We start from the raw sequence: 18,900 nt of genomic DNA, 5'->3' as shown, positions 1-18,900 counted from the left end.
GGCAGACACCGTTGCCTTTTTTAGGGAAATTGGTCAAAGAATAAACATAATTTACCAATGTCTATGACTGTTATGAAATAAAATAAACACCGATTCTGGCTTTGAAATGATATCAGGAAGCAAGAACGAGACCCCAAACATATTGCTTCATTTGTTTGGGACCGTAACAAGACTAGGCATATTTAACAATCCACCAATCCAATTTCACACTCGTTACCTTGCCCCATGGCCGGTTTGTGTGTAATACCAACAATCCAGAGCAGAACTTGAAAGAGATGAAGATGCGATGGGCGACAGTTTCTTCAACTAGCCATGCTTATATACCATCCTCTCACCTTCACTCAATCTTGAGACTCCTATTGTGCTTGGCAATACCCTGAAACTAAATTCTGTATGCCATTTGAAACAATGCTCTGAAACTGCTTGTGCATCAATTTCACCTCCATCCAATTCGTGTTATCAAAGTATTATTAGGGAAAGAAGCAGGAAGGCCAGTGTTTATTGTGTTTCAGATTGCCATGATATAAACTATATACAGTTTATTTACAACATTAAAACTTCAGATATAGAGTTCACCGCATTATTACATACATATAGTACAGGAATTGCTTGATACCGGTATTATTCAGAAAACATGTCTGAACATACAAGCTTCTGAAATCTTGTACAAACGATGTAACTGAAATGCTCATTGCAACTGGTTTGCAACTAAGCAGAGGTAGTTACCCGGTTAACAACAACTATCTTCATTGCATCACCCTCCTGTCGAATTAGAACTGGGAGACTCCAATAGTTGATGTTGACACACATCTAGCTTCAACAGCCAATGTCTTGAGAACACCCCGGCAAGGGTCACTTCCAAATCCAGAGTTTGAAACTTCAACGGAACAACTGTTTCTTCCTACACAAGCCTGTAAAAGTTGAACAACGAAGACATTATTAACATCAGGAATGGGAAAATAACATACAATGTTAAAAAATGGTAAGAACCACAGTTCCAATATTTGAGCAGTATGCAAGAGTCATACAACTTAGCACCGGCAAACCTTTTCACATAAATTCAGTGAACTAAAGAGTATTTTCTTCCATATCAGAAACATTCAGGTCACTCAGTTCAATAAGTTTATCAACATTATCGAAACTATCAACAAAGTTGTTGAAGAAACATGTTTTCAGAGCCCATAATGCATTTGCAAAACTGCAAGTCTGCAAATCCAAGAGTATTCTCACAAATGAACTTAATAAAGCTCAGTAATTCTCCTAGTCATATTTCTGCAGTTTGCATCTCTGGTTATGTCATCCTTTATTAGCGTTTAGGAGGAATGAATATGTAGCTCTAACTCCTATTGAAATATCTTAAAATGATTTCAATCACAGTATCGACCAGACGCCTTTCTAAATAAACAGCTACCATGTTTTTCTATACCTCAAACCTCTATTGCTACAACTCCCTATTTTTCTTGATATACCTGTGTTCAAGATCGTGTCTGATGCATATAAGAACAAGGGTATGGGAATATGCCCCTCCAAATAAATGGAAAAACATGGAAAAAATGGGCAATACCTGTGTAGAATATTTTCTTCCATATCAGAACCATTCAGGTCACTCAGTTCAATAAGTTTATCAACATTATCGAAACTATCAACAAAGTTGTTGAATAAACATGTTTTCAGAGCCCATAATGCATTTGCAAAACTGCAAGTCTGCAAATCCAAGAGTATTCTCACAAATGAACTTAATAAAGCTCAGTAATTCTCCTAGCCATATTTCTGCAGTTTGCATCTCTGGTTATGTCATCCTTTATTAGCGTTTAGGAGGAATGAATATGTAGCTCTAACTCCTATTGAAATATCTTAAAATGATTTCAATCACAGTATCGACCAGATGCCTTTCTAAATAAACAGCTACCATGTTTTTCTATACCTCAAACCTCTATTGCTACAACTCTCTATTTTTCTTGATATACCTGTGTTCAAGATCGTGTCTGATGCATATAAGAACAAGGGTATGGGAATATGCCCCTCCAAATAAATGGAAAAACATGGAAAAAATGGGCAATACCTGTGTAGAATACATACCCATACCTGACAGATACCTAAGTCTTAGCCTCCAACTCATTTTCTCATCTACAGTTTATTCATTAAAGTCACCCCTGTTTCACTGCTCAACATCTCTGATCTCTCTTCACTAAAAATGAATTATCTCATTGTACAGAATTCAGGTGATATTTCCGTTTCTTTCCTTTGAAAATAGACTCATTAAGGATTCTAAGCATATAAATTATAACTCATAATTATTTTTGTACAATTTTTAATGGATTCCGAAATCAATCCGACCCTACCTCACCAAAATTCAAATATCTCAAAATGTATAACTCTTTTGCTTGCTCTGTTTCTTTTATGTAAAAATAGAGTCATTAAGCTTTCATTTCATATCTTATTCACTCTCTAATTCAATTTCCACCATTTTAATTTCATACCTGACAGATACCTAAGTCTTAGCCTCCAACTCATTTTCTCATTATGATCATGTTTCAAGTTAATATTGATCAATTAAGAACTTCTTAAAGATGTAACACTTTTTTTTATTAAGTAAAATATATACCTCGGATATCACAGACAATGAATTTGGAGAGTGGCAATTGCCATTAGAAAAATTCTGGCAGCTTCCATGAGGAGTTCCATAGCTAGCAAATTCTATAGAGGAGATTATATGCCCATCTTCACACTGCAAGTGAATCTGTGGTTTCATGTCACTTATGGAGACTTTTCCATCAATAAGATCTAGATGAAGCCATTCTCGAAGAGGTGGATAGTAGGACTCGGACATTTGAGCACAGAGAATTCGAGGCACACGTAATTTGACTGAAATCTCAAATGGGTTCCCACCAATTTCTTCAAATATCACAAGTAAATTGTTTGATGCCTGTAACCATGATCTTGGCACATGGTACCTGGTGATTGAACAATAGAACATGTATCACAAGGTGGACGCAAAATGCCATTTCCCGTAGCAACTATCCAATTTAAATGCATAAAGGGATTAAGCACACAATTAGTACACCAATTTTCAAAATGGGATACTAGTTAACTTTCCATTGATTTACATATACTTTCAGTGGAAATAATACCAGGTTTGAGTGGGCTTCCCACAATTTGTCATGCACTTGTTGGAGCCATATGCTCCACGATAATCACAGCTATCCGGACATCCATCTTTTGGGGCTGTCAGATTCCAGTATCTTCCAATATGATGGCCATTGACCCAAGCTTGGCCCTTTCCCATGCTTCCTAAGTCAATAGCAATGGGCTCTGACCCATCGGGAGAATCAAAGTATGCCTGCTTGAATTGGGGATAGAAGGGATGCATGTAAGTAAACTTTACTTCAAAGGAATAGAAATGAGATGGATAATAGGGGAAAAGCTAAAATCAAAATAAAAAGATGATATACATTCAGATATGTGCAATAGGAGCACAAGCGTTCATATTAACAGGAAAAAGTATTAGAAAAACAATGATGCCACAAACAATATGCTGCCAGTGATGAACTCTAATTGAGATGAGCAAAATGGTGGTTGTGGTTCCAATAATTTCTTTCCCAGTCATCAGATCATTGGGATATCATGATTGCCATATAGCCATCAATCAAGAACGCAAATATAAGAAATGAGGCAATGAAACAAAGCCATTGAGAAATTCCCCTATGATATTCCAATGCTTTGGAGCAGTGAAAAATGACATGGAATGAGGTCAAAAAGGAGGGAAAGAAATAATTCTCTATCATACTGGTTAGGCAAGAAAAATCGTTAGGAGTCTCGTGTGACCACAATTCCACCAAAAGTTGATGGAAATTTTTATATGACAGAAATAGAACTAGCAATGTCATGAGGGACTGAATGTTAGGCAATTAAGCATTAAGACATGCAAGAAAAAAGCATGTCTACGATGAGAATGCAACATTTGGTATGCGGTTATACAAGGAAAGATAAAATTAAGAAAAAAAATGCTTAAGAGAAGGTGGGTTTCATTTAATAAACAAAAAAAGGAAAACACAATTAAAATGGTTTCTTATGGACAGCTTCAAACGAACCTGAGAAGATGTAAATTTTCAAATACCGCTAATTTTAAGAGGAGAGGAGCGCCAAAAATACCCTGGATGGAAACTATGAAAAGAACCTACGTTTTACTAAACTTACTGCACATATTATTTTAAATAGAGCTCCTTGTTGCAATATGGTCCACATAGCCATTCCTACATGGTGGGAAAAGTGTAGTTTATTGTTGTTGGTATAGGTAATGAGAAAAACCAAAAGAAAGATATACAGAAGAATGGACATCTCTACTTAATGTGTTTGAATGTTCAAAGAAATAAATATATAACCATTTATTTTAGCTTTAAACCTTTTATTTATGCATAAGTTGTATATTTATGTCATAGCACATTCCAACAAAGAAAAGGAGGATATTTTAAAGGCCAATGTCATATGAATTAACACCACTACTTTTGATAGTACCTATGACGAAGAAAGCATGTAATAATATCCCATCCTTGTAAGCACTATGTTAATTGAAACTGTTCAAGGAATAAACTTACCTTGTACCAAGTAAATGTGGAGGGAGTATCATCAAGCTTCAAGTTTGTCCATCCTGCTTTCTCATTTTCTTCTATGGTGAATATTTTCTGGAACTCACCCTTCAGGCCAACCTAGAATAAAAGAAAAACAACCAGCAACTGAATGTTTTCCTTGCCATTTTCTTCCTTCAGGAGAAACAAAAAGGTAGAAGAAATATCCAGTTCATAATTGCAGAAAAGAAACCAACCACAAATCAACATTGAGTTACATAGTCCGCAGAGTTTTAACCATTTGCAAATATATGTTCAACTCTATGATCATCTTTGAAACATTGAGCTTCTATTAATCATAGAGGCATTTGTTCATTTCATATTCAAAGAGAATTCATGTATAAGCAAAACAAAGAATGAGGCAGGCGTCAAGAGTGAAGACCATACATCCCATGATTTTCATTAAAATACATCAATGAAGAAGTCAAATGGAAATGAATACAAAGCTAATAAATTAGCTTTTTCTTATGACAGACTGCTCTAGCAGAGGAATTCTTCAAGCAAGATTGTCCCTTCTATCAAAGTTTCTTTAAGCCAAAAGTCAAGTTCTCTTCTTTGGAAAGGAGAATATCCTAGGTCATTGATTTTATTGAGATGCAATCCTTTTGTCGAATTTAAGTACTAAATTCAGAATATTTCCTAACATCTGTTTCAAATTCAGTGAGCTTCCAATTCTAAAGAGCACGTTAAAGAACTCATGCTACGTTTGGTAGGAGAAATATTTTTTCACCATATTTTAGTATATCAGTCAGCAATAAACTAATTCCAACCGGTAATATTTAACCACTCCCATGACTTATTTTTAGCAAAGGAAAGGAAAATTTTTTGCTTATTTTGAAGAGGTCTTAGTTTTTACAAGTATTTTTACTCATCCTTCTAATTTCAAGTTCAAGCCTGGAACTCCAAAACTTAGGTAGACAAAAAATGCAGTGAACAAGCTCCTATATTGTTGTAACAAAAATAACCTCTTATATACTATAAAAAGGATGCTTTTTTCCCAAGAAAAGGATAAGCTTCCAATTCATCATGACTTGTCAAGTAGCTGTTTAAGGTCAACAGAGCTCACCACAAAGCTATCTCAAGTTTAAAGCCGTCCTCCATAAGTCTCACCTTCTGATGTCTGTCTATTTGTATTTTGTGTATTTTTGTGCTAACCCGTTGTCACAAAGAAGAATTGATACTTTTGAATACGTTTTAGGGCTTACATTCTAAAAGGATGCTGAAGAATCTGTTTCCAGTTTCTATCAATCTCACCCCCTTCTTGGATTGCTTATTATTTTTGTTTATCAGAAAACATTGAAAACACATGAACAGCATCATAGGAAAAAGCCTAAAAAAACCTACTACCATTACTAAATAATCACTAAAGGTATGAAACAACAAATTAATTTTATGTATATCTACAATAAACACATAAAAGATGACTAGTTGAAAACAGTTATAAATCAGAAGAGGTGAAAGAGTAGAGTAAAATTATTAAATACAAACCTGGTAGATCCATGAAGCCTTAGAAAGGTCAATATCCCCATTTTTAAATCCAGTAAGCTTAATTTGTCCTCTAAACCCAGCACCATCCTTCTCTAGAAAGGCACCGTAGTTCTGTATCATCATTGCAAAATTTAGTGCTATGGCATCAGAAATCCACAATCACCATTCCATTTTGACAAGTTCGTAAATAAGAATACAAAATTGAGAAACCATATAGACTAAAAACATTGTGTCACTGAAGTGACTAGAAATCAACAAAACTAATATATTGCACATCTCAAATGACCTACGGCAATGAATCTGCTTCAGTCAAACAGAATATGATTCATATTGTAAATCAGAAGATAGATTTTCGATGCTATCAAATTTTATATTTCTTTTTTGTGAGCACTATGGAACTCTCTTAAAATTTTATAAACCCCAACATGCAAAACATTAGTGCACAAAATAAACTTATAAACATAAAAACCTCCGTTGCGAATAGTTCCAGACACTTAACTTTAAACCGTGCACAACACTACAAATACAATTTAGAAACATCCCAGAGATTTAGTAGTTTAACCATTTATTTTACTGCAGCCAATGTAACAAGAAAATGTGGAAGAAGGATTAGAGACAAGCTTAATATCCATCAATCCTTCAAAATGATGTATGATTAATGACTGGGAATAAAAAATTTGAGTATCTGTAGATGTCAATCAAAAAGCCGAAAGGAGGATTTTGGCTTCTTTCAAATATTGATTTATAAATCATACATAAGTTTGAAGGATTGACTGATGGTCAATCATCTTTAATTTATAAATAGGCAATCAAATATTGAATTCCAATAAATGATGGTCAAAAACCATGAGGTTTTTATAGGCAAGTTGGGCTTCTCTACCTATAGTCAATTGGTTTTAGTTTGGAAGATTAAGATGGTAGCAAAGCATGTCTTCCTGCCTAACCCCATGTGAGGTTGACCATCCATTGTGAAGTTGTCCATGTGTAGGCCTTTGTTGAGATACAAGTTAGGGAGGAGTGTGTAGTGTTGTCCTACATCTATCAAGTCTTGGGTTTCTCATGGTCTTATTTTCAAGTTGGACCTCTCCACCTACGAATTGGTTTAGATTGGATGCCTAACAAAAACCTTTGACCAAACTCCAGTCTTAGAAAAGGACTGGATCTTTCTTGTCCAATTACTTATGCGTCCACCATATTACATTCTATACAAACAACTAGATGCAATAATATTACCACTATCACTTTATTACACTTCAATACCATCAATGAATTTTCTCACATTGATATTGCAACCAACAACGTCAGTCTTATGATATGTTTGAGGGGGGGAAAACCAGCAACAACTCATAATATGCTGCTGGTAAAAAGGTGCTTCCTTCAGTTTTCTACACTAATAGGAAATAAGTCAAGAAAATCTTCCTTTTTTAAAACTATTAATGACATGAACAAACATAACATATTTATTTGATCACTTTACATGTGACATGCAAAGAAATAGGGTAGAAATGTTATTTCCTTTAGAAGGGATAAAATGGATCTGGATCCTTTCAAAGAAACTCATCACAAAATTTTGAACCATAAATTAACAAGTTATTTTGCAGCCTGTAGCATATGGTAAAAGACAAATAGAGAGGTTATAGAGGGAAGGAAATGAAGCAAGAAAGAGTAAATAATGTGGACAATAACTTAAGTAGAATGGACACTGAAAAAGAAATTTATTTGGAGTACCTTGAGAATTTTTAATTATCAAGTGTCGTCCAAGTAAAAGAAAGGGAAAAATGAAGAGAAGAAAGGTATAGACTGTATTAAAAATGCAATAATTTATAGCAAACTTTTAAAACATAAAAACAGCTTTACCACACAACAAAATCAATAATTTATACATTCATGCAGATTAGTTACTGAATTAATCCACTACATACCTCTCCTTAGAAAGCAAGCTACTTGCTTCTTGAGGTGACAATATTAAATTCATTTCACACTCAGTTACACCAAAAGTAGATGAACCTTTTGTAGAAAATGAGGCGCCAGATAGTGTTATGCTTTTGTTTGGGTGCAGGGAGAGGGATAAATGAGATGCAAGAAATAGAACATCAGATTTTGTTCTGGTGTTCTGTATTTCAAGTGCAAAAAATCCGGATGCAAGAGTTTCTAGAGCATAGATTCCAGAATCAGGCAGTGAGGCATTTCTGTTTCACTTTCAATTGTAGCAATAATCTTCTAATTGGGCAAATTTCTCCTTTCTCAGCCCCCCCTTTCTCTTTAAATGACAATCTCATACGATTTAAGTGGCATCTAAAACTTGAAAGAACCTATCATCTACCCAAATCAATAGCTGCAAGTTCACAACTACATCGATCTGAACACCAGATTTGACGTAAGCCTTTGTAGCATCCTAGTAAGGTTTTACCATTAGGCTAGGCATCACCTTATAGACAAGCATATGCCTTAACCATCACATGATTTTATTCAGATATTGTGGACAAACATAACCAGTTTTTACCTGCAAACCAACTGTCTGAGATAACAGCATTAAATCACTGTAACCTTGTTGAAATTGGACAGGCTGCAACACCTTGACCCAGTGACCACTTACGCTGCCTTCAGTTCCAGAAGCATAGAAGCAAACATATTAGTGAGAACTTCAGTTACATAGTGTATTTAGAACTTAAAAGGATAAGAATTTCAATAAACGCATTCTTTTAAAACGCAATGAAGTGCATAAATGGAAATAAAGAGCAAGGGGCAGGGAGAAGATACATGATCATGCATTGACATGAAAGCAGTTATATACAACCACATTAAGGAAATTTACCTATAAGCTCCCCATTAATAAATATCCGCAATACATCACGCATGCTATCAATTACAAGAGTGGGGCTAACTTTATTTTCCTCCCAAAATGCAACATCGTCATCAGAAACATATATTCTGCATCCCAGATATAGAATAAAGAGGCATCAATGAGGAATTTAAGATGCACAGATACAAGAAAGTGTTTAGTCTAAAGTGGTTACCACCAGCAAACTAAAATCCACCACATTTGTGGTAATGCAAAAAATAAAGATAAACCCCATGTTCTTCCTCCCAACCCTAAAAGAGATATATTAGGCTACTAAAACTTTCTGCTCATTTAGGAGTCCCAAAACAAGATTCCTTCATAAAAAATACTTTTTCGGTACTCTTGACTAAAGACCATTAGTGAAATCAAATTTAAACTGTTAAGTTGAACATCAGTTTATTAATAAAAGGTAGAAATGAGTAGATTCAAGAAGAGACGGTACAATGACAAAGATTGTGACTTATGAGATTTTTATTGTTTTACGGAAAAATGGTGAAAACAATAGTCACATAACCCCATCTCCCAATTTATTAGGGGTCAATGAAAAGGAAAAGATGAAGGAAGCAATTTTTTACTGCAAATATTTGGCCAACAGAATAATAAGACAGCTAGCAAAATGATGCTCGAGTATCATTTCAGTCCCCAAGATATAGGTTCTAAAAGGAGGGAACTTAATAGAAATGATAACCAAACAGAAAAGGGAAAGATGAATTAGGGTGGAGTAATCCAAGAGTAGACCATAGTTAACCTGGTCATATGCCAGAGATAATCAGATTCATCCTTTGTCACTTTCAAATGCTCCAACAAGCCTTGAACGGTAAAATTGCTCTCACTCCATATACCAATTGGCTCCTCTACAGACATCCAGGATTCTGGGATACTGGAAACCTCATTTTTGGTCATGACAAGTTCAGGTGCAGATATTTTTGGAGATAGGGCATTCTCTACCAGTTTCACAGAAGTTTGTGCTCCAACCTGTTTAGAAATATGAAAGATAATGGAGGAGTTACAGAAGTTTAGAAATATGAATAAGAAACAAACTTGTTTGAACCGGGAACTAGAGCCCTGTCTAGTCTAGCAACTATATAAAAACTGGAAATAATAGAAGTTTAGACATATGAAAGATAAAAGAGAAGTTACAGAAGGTGAAAAAAAAAAGCAAAACTGTTTGAACCAGGAATCAGAATCCTGTGTCTAGCATATAAACTGGTAATAATAGAAAAGGTCAAAAACCGCATCAAGCCACAGAATTTTATTTTGTATTAACGAGATTTGTACCTTTAACCTCTCAGTTTCATGTTAAGACTACACCATTAAGCTAAATACAGTTTTCTGTTAATTATCAAATATATGTAATATTTATTTACATTTTAATGTTTGAACTTTGAAAAACAATTTGGATTGGCTGATGCAACCAATTGAACAAGTTGGATGGAAAGCACTTTTCAAACCATAAGTAAGGCTAAACAGATAGCTTTTTTGAAGTTAAAAGTGTTTTTCAAACTGCAAAAAGTACTTTTGGAAAGGTTAAATTTCTAGCTTTTGGCTTTTGAAAAATCACTTTTGAGCTAAATTATTTATTTTCCCTCATTTATCATCACCAAAATTAAGTTCCTTTCATTTACCCTTTTGAAATTTATTTAAAATATATAGCATTAGATATTTGAATTTATAAGGATTATTTTGTATGTCATTTAAATATCTAAAATAGGATTTATATATTCAAATTAAATTTTAAAAATAAATTATATTAATTGTTTAAAAGCATTTAACATGTATATTTCATATATCAAAATATTAATAATGAGTTACAATAAAGTATTTTTATAGTTCTATTATAATTTAAGTTTATATATTTCATATATCATAATATCAAAATTTTGATTAAATTAAAATGGATATTTTTTACTTTACAACATCATATTTAAAATGAACATTTTATCTTCTCAAAAGCACTTTTTGACAGCAATACTGAACACTTAAATCTTAACCAAACTTAACAAAAACACTTCTTCACTACAGATTTCAAAAACAATACTAAACTAGCTCTTGCTCATTTCATATATCTCAATTGCAACCATAACACAAAGTTAACCTAATTTGTAAAAGAAAAGGAGGAAGCTCTCTTAGCATTTAAGGAAGAAGCTAACAAACTAAAGCACAACTTTTTTTGTCAAAGCAGACTATTTTAGTAGAAGCTATGTGAACATGTATGAATGTCAGTAATTTGAGACAAAAAAGGAAGCAGCAATGGCAGCTTCCAGGAATTTGATACAGATGTGATTGCCAAATTTTTTTACAAAGGACTATAATAAAGATACATGTAATTTTTGAGCACAGAATAAAGAGGTAGAATTTGAGTCATAAAGTGAGATAATTCATAGAGTAGTACTATATCAGTTGGTTCCTGCTTTCAGAACTAAGCACTCAAATCTAGCAATTAGAACAAACAGATTACAAGCATCAAAACAATCAAGATAACTCAAACTTCTAAAGTTGAAAAACAAACCTTTGCAGTGTTGAATGCCACATTACTGCAGTCAGGTAAAATGCTTACAGACCACGGTGGCAAAGAGTATGATTTACCACGGAATATTACGGTCGCAGTATTATGCTCATCAATGTTTGCAAGAAAAGCAGAGCATGCACTTTGACTTTCAGAAAGGGTAGTGTTCAGAACAGTACTCTGGGTATTTTCCCAGTATACATGTGCCTGCATGTTGTTACCGACTGACATTAAACCAGACGTAAAATTAGAGAAAGAAAATTTTCAGAAAGAGGAAACAATTTCAGTTGATTAGCATGATATGATAACATATTTAGAAACATAGAGGTTTGATAGTGCCCCTCTTTTTTGTGTTTTCTGTTCTTGTCTACATGCCTTAGCCAAAAGGATGTCAGTAACTTCTATGCTGCAGTACTAGTGTACTGCAAAATTTCTAGCATCACCTGTGCAACCTTATGGAGAAACATTGTCTCATATGTCTAGTAATTTATTGATAAGTGATATTTTTGTATAGGATGTTAAGTTGTACATTTAGCTAGTTGACGAACCATAACCATTTCCTTTCCTAACTTCTTTAACCAGATCGTATTGGACAGGAATAGAGGTGGCAAAAGAAGACCTCAGTCAAACAGTCCATCCAACTCAATGCAAGACTCAATAAAACCAACTGGTTTCCATCTCTAGCAGAGGGGAGAGCAGCAAAAAAATAAAAAAAGAGAGAGAAAGGCTTACTCAGAGAAGTCAGAGAAGTAAACAATCCAAATTGGATTTGCCTCAAACTAAAATAACTCCAATCAGACCAACCTACCTTATCACCACCTCTAACAAACAACGCAACCTTACTCCAATGAGAACACTACTAATTGCAAGCTGAAGTAACTCGCATGGAAAAACAGGATATATTTCTTTTATGTAAAGTCCAGATGGACACATTGACTTAGAAACAATTTATTTAATCCAGTATTTAATTGATACATAACACAGTGGAGCAAGAAGTTAATAAAAAATAAAAATAAAAATAAAACAAAATAAAAAAAAGAAACCTCCTAGCACAAACCTCCTGCCTTGGTCCCAATTTCATATACTGAGGTGAATCAGCAGCCACTAGAGCACGTTCACAGAGCTTAATAGCAGCATGAAGATCTTTCAAGTGTCCCCATTTTGGCTCACTTCGTAAACCTAGAGACAAAGGCATCAGTCAAGTTTTGGGCTTAATGTCCCGGCTATATTTGATCTTAGAGTTGTAAAGTTATGAGCCAGTACTTATGCTTCAATCACTAAGAGTTACTGATTAATGATTTTTGGCATTTTCCTGTTCTACCTACCATACTCATCAATTGGAGCATCATAATCGTAACTAGTAATATAGAAGGGCCCACCGGAAGTACGGCCAAAGTTTGTCCCACCAAAATACTGCAACCATCACCAGGCTTGTCAATATGTAGTATTGGACCAGATGACCTAATAATGTCATATGCACTAGACCATAAATATTGCTATTTCTAGAAAGATCCAATCATAGCTCTTACCCAGCCTTATAAATGCTAACTGCATACTAGAAAGTGAGACTTTTCTGACAAAACTCAGTTGTTAACTAGTTTACCATATAATAGTTCATCAAGCTCCCTCCACGCTGGAAAAAACGTGCTACTGCAAATGCAAGATCTTCAACTGGTCTGTGAGGCAATCTTCCTCCCCATGAGGTGTACCTACAAAGGTCAACTAAAAATAAGAGTGGATTGCAAATAAACTTACAGCAGTGCAAAAATATGTTAGTTAACAAGATATAAAGCATCAGAAATAAGATGGAATAAAATAATTTGGTGATGTTAAAGAAACCTAATGGCATATAGGTTGAAATGTCTAGATTGTAGTTGGAAATGAAGGAAAAAGACAAGTAGTCCAAAAGCATGTTTATTCCATCTTTACTTAAATCAAAGAATTCAACCTAAAATCAAATGCAATAGGTATAGCAGCTTTACTTAAATCAAAGCATTCAACCTAAAATCAAATGCAATAGGTATAGCAGCCCAACATAAATAAAGTCCACGCAATACCTATATTTCTATCTAATGCAAGACAACACGAGTTATAACTCTTCCACACATTACATAGGGATATATCCGACAGAATACAACATTAAGCAACAAACAAAGAACGAATGAATCTGAAAACTACTCAGTTATAAAGAATCAAAAGTAAAACAGAATGAGAATAGGTGGGGAAGTTTAAATGACTAAAGACCACAACAGACCACAAACTTAAATAATATAAGGCCATACCACTTAAAATACTGTGAAAATCAAGGGATGCGGACTACTGTTGGGTAGAGATATTTTAAGAGTAATTTGTGTTGATTGATAGTTTGGAAGTAATTGCATTTTGCATTAGTGTCCATTATTAGGGTCTAACATCATGCTTTGGATAATTTCTTGTTTTAGGATTTTAGCATGAATATATATAAGCTACTATAACTAACAAAAATACAAGACAAAGAATAAAAACTCTTTTTCTCTCAAAAAATACCGATGCTACCAAAATATTTAGCCAACTTTGGATTTTTGGAACAATTAATACCAGAAATATTGTAGCAATTATCACCAATTTAAAAAACTCCTACATAAACAAAGACCAAAAGTGTAGTTCACTGAGCCACAAGGATGTGGCTATCAACTTTCCCTCTATTTTTGGCAAACCGAAAACATGTCCTTCATAGGTGCTTGACAAAATTTCCTTTGCCTCCTCCACATGCTCCCCTTCTGGATAGAGGGAAACGAAAGGAAAAGAGTGCAATAAAAGAAGAAAGGAACAATAGGGAGTACAATGAAACAGATAAAAGCATTAGACATGATCATACCATCCATCCCAATTTTCTGTCCAGATTGTTGGTTTGTTAGGGGAATTTGGTTTATAACCATCACAGTAGTAATTATTGCAGGTATCTATCTGCAACAGAAAACAGAGGAAGACAAACAAAAGAAGGTAAAGCACAATTAAAGAAAGAGTAAACACAGATTTGTTGTTTCAGATCTTAGTGTTGTAAAAAAATTAGAAATTTTAAAAATGAAAAGATCAAGGCATCTTCCATGATTAGATATGCATAAGCAATGCATAGAAACTCAACCATAGAATAAAAGGTAGGGACCTTACTATATCACCCGGAGCATCAGTTTGCTTGCACATCACCCAGGGAACCCCAGCACCTAGACCCAAAGCCATGTTAGCAGCCCACCTGACGTACTCTTTCCCCTTCTGGCCATATGAACCCTCCATATTTCCATATTCGTTCTCAATCTGATAAAATTATCCGAGTTAAGGAAATCTTAGGGAAAAAGTAATTCTTGTTCCAACCTTTGGATGCGCATGGATTTAAGAGAGAATTAAAATCAAATGAGTTTATTACCATATGATATTCTTCTCCATATAACTGAAGGTCAGAATTAATAGATGTGAGATATGTAATTGATAGATTTCACAGACTAGAGAGTTCAATCTAACAATTGTCAAGAGGTAAAATGGCCACTAGAATAGCTATAATACCATATTTTGGGCAAGGACAATTTTTCTTTTGGGGATAAACAACTAAGTTGGTCCCTTAGAAATGGAATTATTTTTGTTGTGATATGTTCCCTTGCATTGGGTTTTAATTCTATTTTAGTCTCTAAAAGTAAATTTAAGCTTTCTATGGTACAAGTAAGTTAACCGTGTGTTTACAACCAAAAATCTATAACGGATTATAAACATGAGCAAACATGCATATCTAGTACACAAATATTTTATATGTAATACTTGTGGCTCTGATACCAAATCAACCAGAAGATGATGATTAGAACCAATAAAACACTTACTTCGTTTACTGATAAAAATTTCAGAGTCTTCACATGATATAATATATTCAACTATAGCCAAAGTTGTTCTAATAAATCGATAATGAAATAAATAAGACCTTGGATAATTTTTGTTTACTAATAAATTACTTTATAGTAAACAATATGTTAAACTTTACTTATAAAGTAGTATTGAGAGACAAGATAATACTAGACATAGCACTGTGGCTGTTGTTGAGGATCATTCATCGCTAAGGAATTATTTGATATCTAATGTAGCTTAGGAACTTCCTACATATTTTCACTCCTCAAAATGATATTTTCTTCTATATAACGAGTTCAGATTTAGTTTAAAAGTGGCCGGAGTGACAATTTGATTCCAATGTTGCGCTTATCCATGCTAGCAATTAATCCCTATGTCTCATCGAAACAACTATTCTATTTAACATATAAAACAGAGGTCTAGATTGTAGTACAACCTGCAAGAGGATAATAGGACCACCCTGCCAGGAAAAGAGCTTCTCCTCCCGCATCAAATCCACAATCTTCGTTACAAAGCGCTGCATCTCCCTCTGGAGAGAAAAACAAGAAAATATGAACACGCAAAAGAAAGATTGAGCTGTTATGGCCACTGATACAAAGTTAAATCTCAATTTCTAGCATCCGATAGATGACTAAAATTTTGAGAAATTCACTTGCCAACCTCCAGAAATCATTATAATCCTACCAATATTTGATCAAGATAGTAAAAAGCACTTTGATATATATATATATATAGTCAAACATAAAAGGAAACTTAAAAAGGATAATTCCATAGTATAATTAGTCAAAGATTAGAAACATGCCCCCACTCAAACACTTCAGACTAAATAAATAAAAGACAAGAAAGAAGAGAGTATGGGTGACCAGCAATTTGATAGATATTAATCTGTTAGCACATGTGTTCACACCCTTCATGAAAACTGAGTTGTGATTAACTGGATATAGAAATTGGTAAAGCTTTGGCAGTCAAATATCATCAGAAAGTCCATATTAAAGTACAACACTAAAGGTGAAAAAATCTCGAAACACAATGAAAGCATCTGCACTTTAAGGCAAAGGCTAAAAAAGCTAAGAAAACCACAGTTTACATGATGAATACATTTGTGACAGACAATCGATATTTATCATGTGTTTGGAACACATCTTTTGCTATATCCTATTTCAATGGGAACTAGGGGCTGAAAATAACTAAAATGCACAGAAAATGTTTTGATTCGATAAGAAATTTCAATATGCTCTAGTTGTTACATGCGGAAATTAACCTAAAATATTCAACTTAGAGGTATAACAGATTTTTTTTCAAAAAGGAAAACGTTACATATTTCAGAATTATTAGGTGAAACAACAAATAGTTTTCTTATCCGCACAAAATCCCATACCTTAAAAGGTTCATTATCTGTTCGAAACTCTATGCCAGGGATATCTCGCAGCCAGACAGGAAAGCCTCTGTAAATAAATACTATTTTGGTTAATATGTATCAACCTCATTCAGAACGAAAATTAAACAGAAAGCAGCAGAAAGCAGAAAATAATTTTGTAAGTAATTAGAATGGGAAAACAAAGTCAGACCCGAAATTCCACTCAGCGCAAACATAAGGACCTATACGGAGAAGGAAATAGAGTCCATTGTCTCCCACTAGCTTCACAAACTTGACAAGATCAAACCTTCCTTCAAAATTATACTGAGCAAGCAATTCATACAAAAAATTAAATATTCTAACCAAAACCAAAAGAGTCAAAACTAGTACGAATTCCCAGTAAGTACCAATCTACCATAGATTAGACACAAAAGAGTGATAGCATACCTGCCCTCTGACTGGTTCATGCCCATTCCAAAATGTATAACTTTCAATAACATCTGCTCCACCCTCCTTGCTCTTTGCAATCAGGTCAGGCCACATCTGATGTCATTAAGCTACCATTGTGAGAAACGCAATTTAACAACAATATATGACAACGATGGGAAATTTATATAGGTTTTAGAAAAAAAGGAGAGTAAAATGTTCAGCCATGGCTTAATTTCTCATTCGTATATAGCACCGATAAAGACACAATTAATAAATTTCTTTCTTTCTAGAGGAGAGAATCCCACATGCAAACTAAAGCATGCGTAACAGACTTATGCTTATCTAAAAACCAAGCTTTTACACCTAAAATTTCAAATTTTAAAAAACTTGATCTTCCAACTTGAAAAGCAAAACCCAAGTTGGGAAAACATAAGAAATTCAAAAACTGGAAGAAAAAGATAGAAAGAAAATCACTCCATTAAGAGTTGAAAAATGGTTGGAGGAGTCAAAAGGAGAAAAAGGGTACCTGAGGAGTAGCACGAGGGTAATGAATTCCACCAGAAATGAGCATACGGCGTTTACCATCGATGATCAGAGCTCTGTGGTCGTACGTAACATTGAATGGTTGGAAGAAATTAGCAGCGGAGACTGAGAATTGGACGAAGAGACACACTAAAAGAAGCTTAGGAATAGCTTTGTTTTCAAAAACCACCATCTTCAATTACTGGGAGATAAAAGGGAATGGATCAATTTGTTGATTGATAAAAAGATCGAAGAAGACAGAAAGTTGAAGAGAAGGAGAGAAGACAAAGAGTGAAGCATGGACGAAGGTGCCACCACTTAGCAACTACCGATCAAATTGTATTTTAAAAGCAAATTTGGTTGTTTGAGGATTAGGACAGTTTTCTACATCGGCTTCAGCTTTGTGGATTGGGTCTTTGCAAGGTGTCCACTAAGCTAACGTAAGAAAAGGGATAAGTTTGATATTTTAGCTCCTACTTTTCACTTCAAAAGCTTTTTACGTAAAAAGCTACTTAAATAATAAAAGCACGTGTGGGTATGCCTTTTTTCTTTTTCTTAAAGAATGTGTTTTTTCCTCTTTGTAAGTAAACAAGGTGTGATACAAGCATGAAAGTGAAAAGTTACTAGAGTTAATACATCATCAACCTAAATCTAAAGCTGGAGCAGAAGGATGCCCATTTTTTACTTTGAAAGGAAGACATTATCTCGTTTTTTTCTTTCATCAAAATAAGAGAATTAAAAAAAAAAAAAACCCTACTAGATGTTGCAATTGAGCCCTGAACAAATAATACTGGCCAAATAGGCCTTTGATTGATGTTAACTATTAGTATTTAATGGCAAGACTGACATGGTCTTTAATAGATGCCATATCATCATCAAGGATTGACATGGCAGTGCCACATTAGCACCAAATGTTTATGTTGTAGTGCCATCATCTATTATTAACACTTAAGCAAATAAAAAATAAAAAAAGAAAAAAAAGGTAAACTACAAAATTGTAACAGCTCGATTTGCAGTGGTGTTGAAAAGAACGATTTCGAAACCCCATTTTTGTAAACCAAATCCATAAGGATGAAATATAAATATTAATGAAGTTATCATGAAAATATATTGAAATTCAGTTAAGTAATTTAACCGAGAAAATAGTTAATTAAAGCGTAGGGACTGAATTGTAAAAGTTCAATAGCTATTAAATTTTAATTTAGAAAAGGATTGGGGACCTAGATAGCAATTATCCAAAGGACCAAAATGGTTATTTAAC

General features: G+C 34.1%; 1 protein-coding gene across 1 annotated transcript; it reads right to left on the bottom strand.

Annotated features, from left to right (window-relative positions):
* Positions 1 to 497: 497 nt before the first annotated feature.
* On the bottom strand, positions 498 to 18,038 carry LOC105776128 (beta-galactosidase 9). The gene is made up of 19 exons (XM_012598622.2): positions 17,644 to 18,038; positions 17,136 to 17,231; positions 16,900 to 17,012; positions 16,710 to 16,776; positions 15,768 to 15,860; positions 14,612 to 14,755; positions 14,319 to 14,407; positions 13,065 to 13,170; positions 12,787 to 12,874; positions 12,519 to 12,640; positions 11,465 to 11,668; positions 9,704 to 9,930; positions 8,929 to 9,044; positions 8,617 to 8,714; positions 6,114 to 6,224; positions 4,596 to 4,706; positions 3,132 to 3,340; positions 2,606 to 2,954; positions 498 to 911 (listed from the first exon to the last, which is right to left on the bottom strand). The coding sequence occupies exons 1-19, from the start codon at positions 17,830 to 17,832 to the stop codon at positions 771 to 773; spliced, it is 2,673 nt and encodes an 890-aa protein (XP_012454076.2). The 5' UTR covers positions 17,833 to 18,038; the 3' UTR covers positions 498 to 770.
* Between the last annotated feature and the right edge of the window lie 862 nt (positions 18,039 to 18,900).

This window comes from Gossypium raimondii, chromosome 10, assembly GCF_025698545.1.
Source record: "Gossypium raimondii isolate GPD5lz chromosome 10, ASM2569854v1, whole genome shotgun sequence".
In the NCBI taxonomy this organism is placed as follows: domain Eukaryota; kingdom Viridiplantae; phylum Streptophyta; class Magnoliopsida; order Malvales; family Malvaceae; genus Gossypium; species Gossypium raimondii.
Note: the sequence above shows the minus strand (reverse complement) of the source record. Positions and strands in the feature narration are given on the sequence as shown.

What these genes read in the sequence shown, in the direction of transcription:
- LOC105776128 (XM_012598622.2), bottom strand. Translation starts at nt 17,832, where the DNA reads ATGGTGGTTTTTGAAAACAAAGCTATTCCTAAGCTTCTTTTAGTGTGT. An exon ending in ACCCTCGTGCTACTCCTCAG is followed by an intron (nt 17,232 to 17,643) that starts GTACCCTTTTTC and finishes TAATGACATCAG; the next exon opens with ATGTGGCCTGACCTGATTGC. An exon ending in CCACATTTACTTGGTACAAG is followed by an intron (nt 3,341 to 4,595) that starts GTAAGTTTATTC and finishes CAATTCAAGCAG; the next exon opens with GCATACTTTGATTCTCCCGA.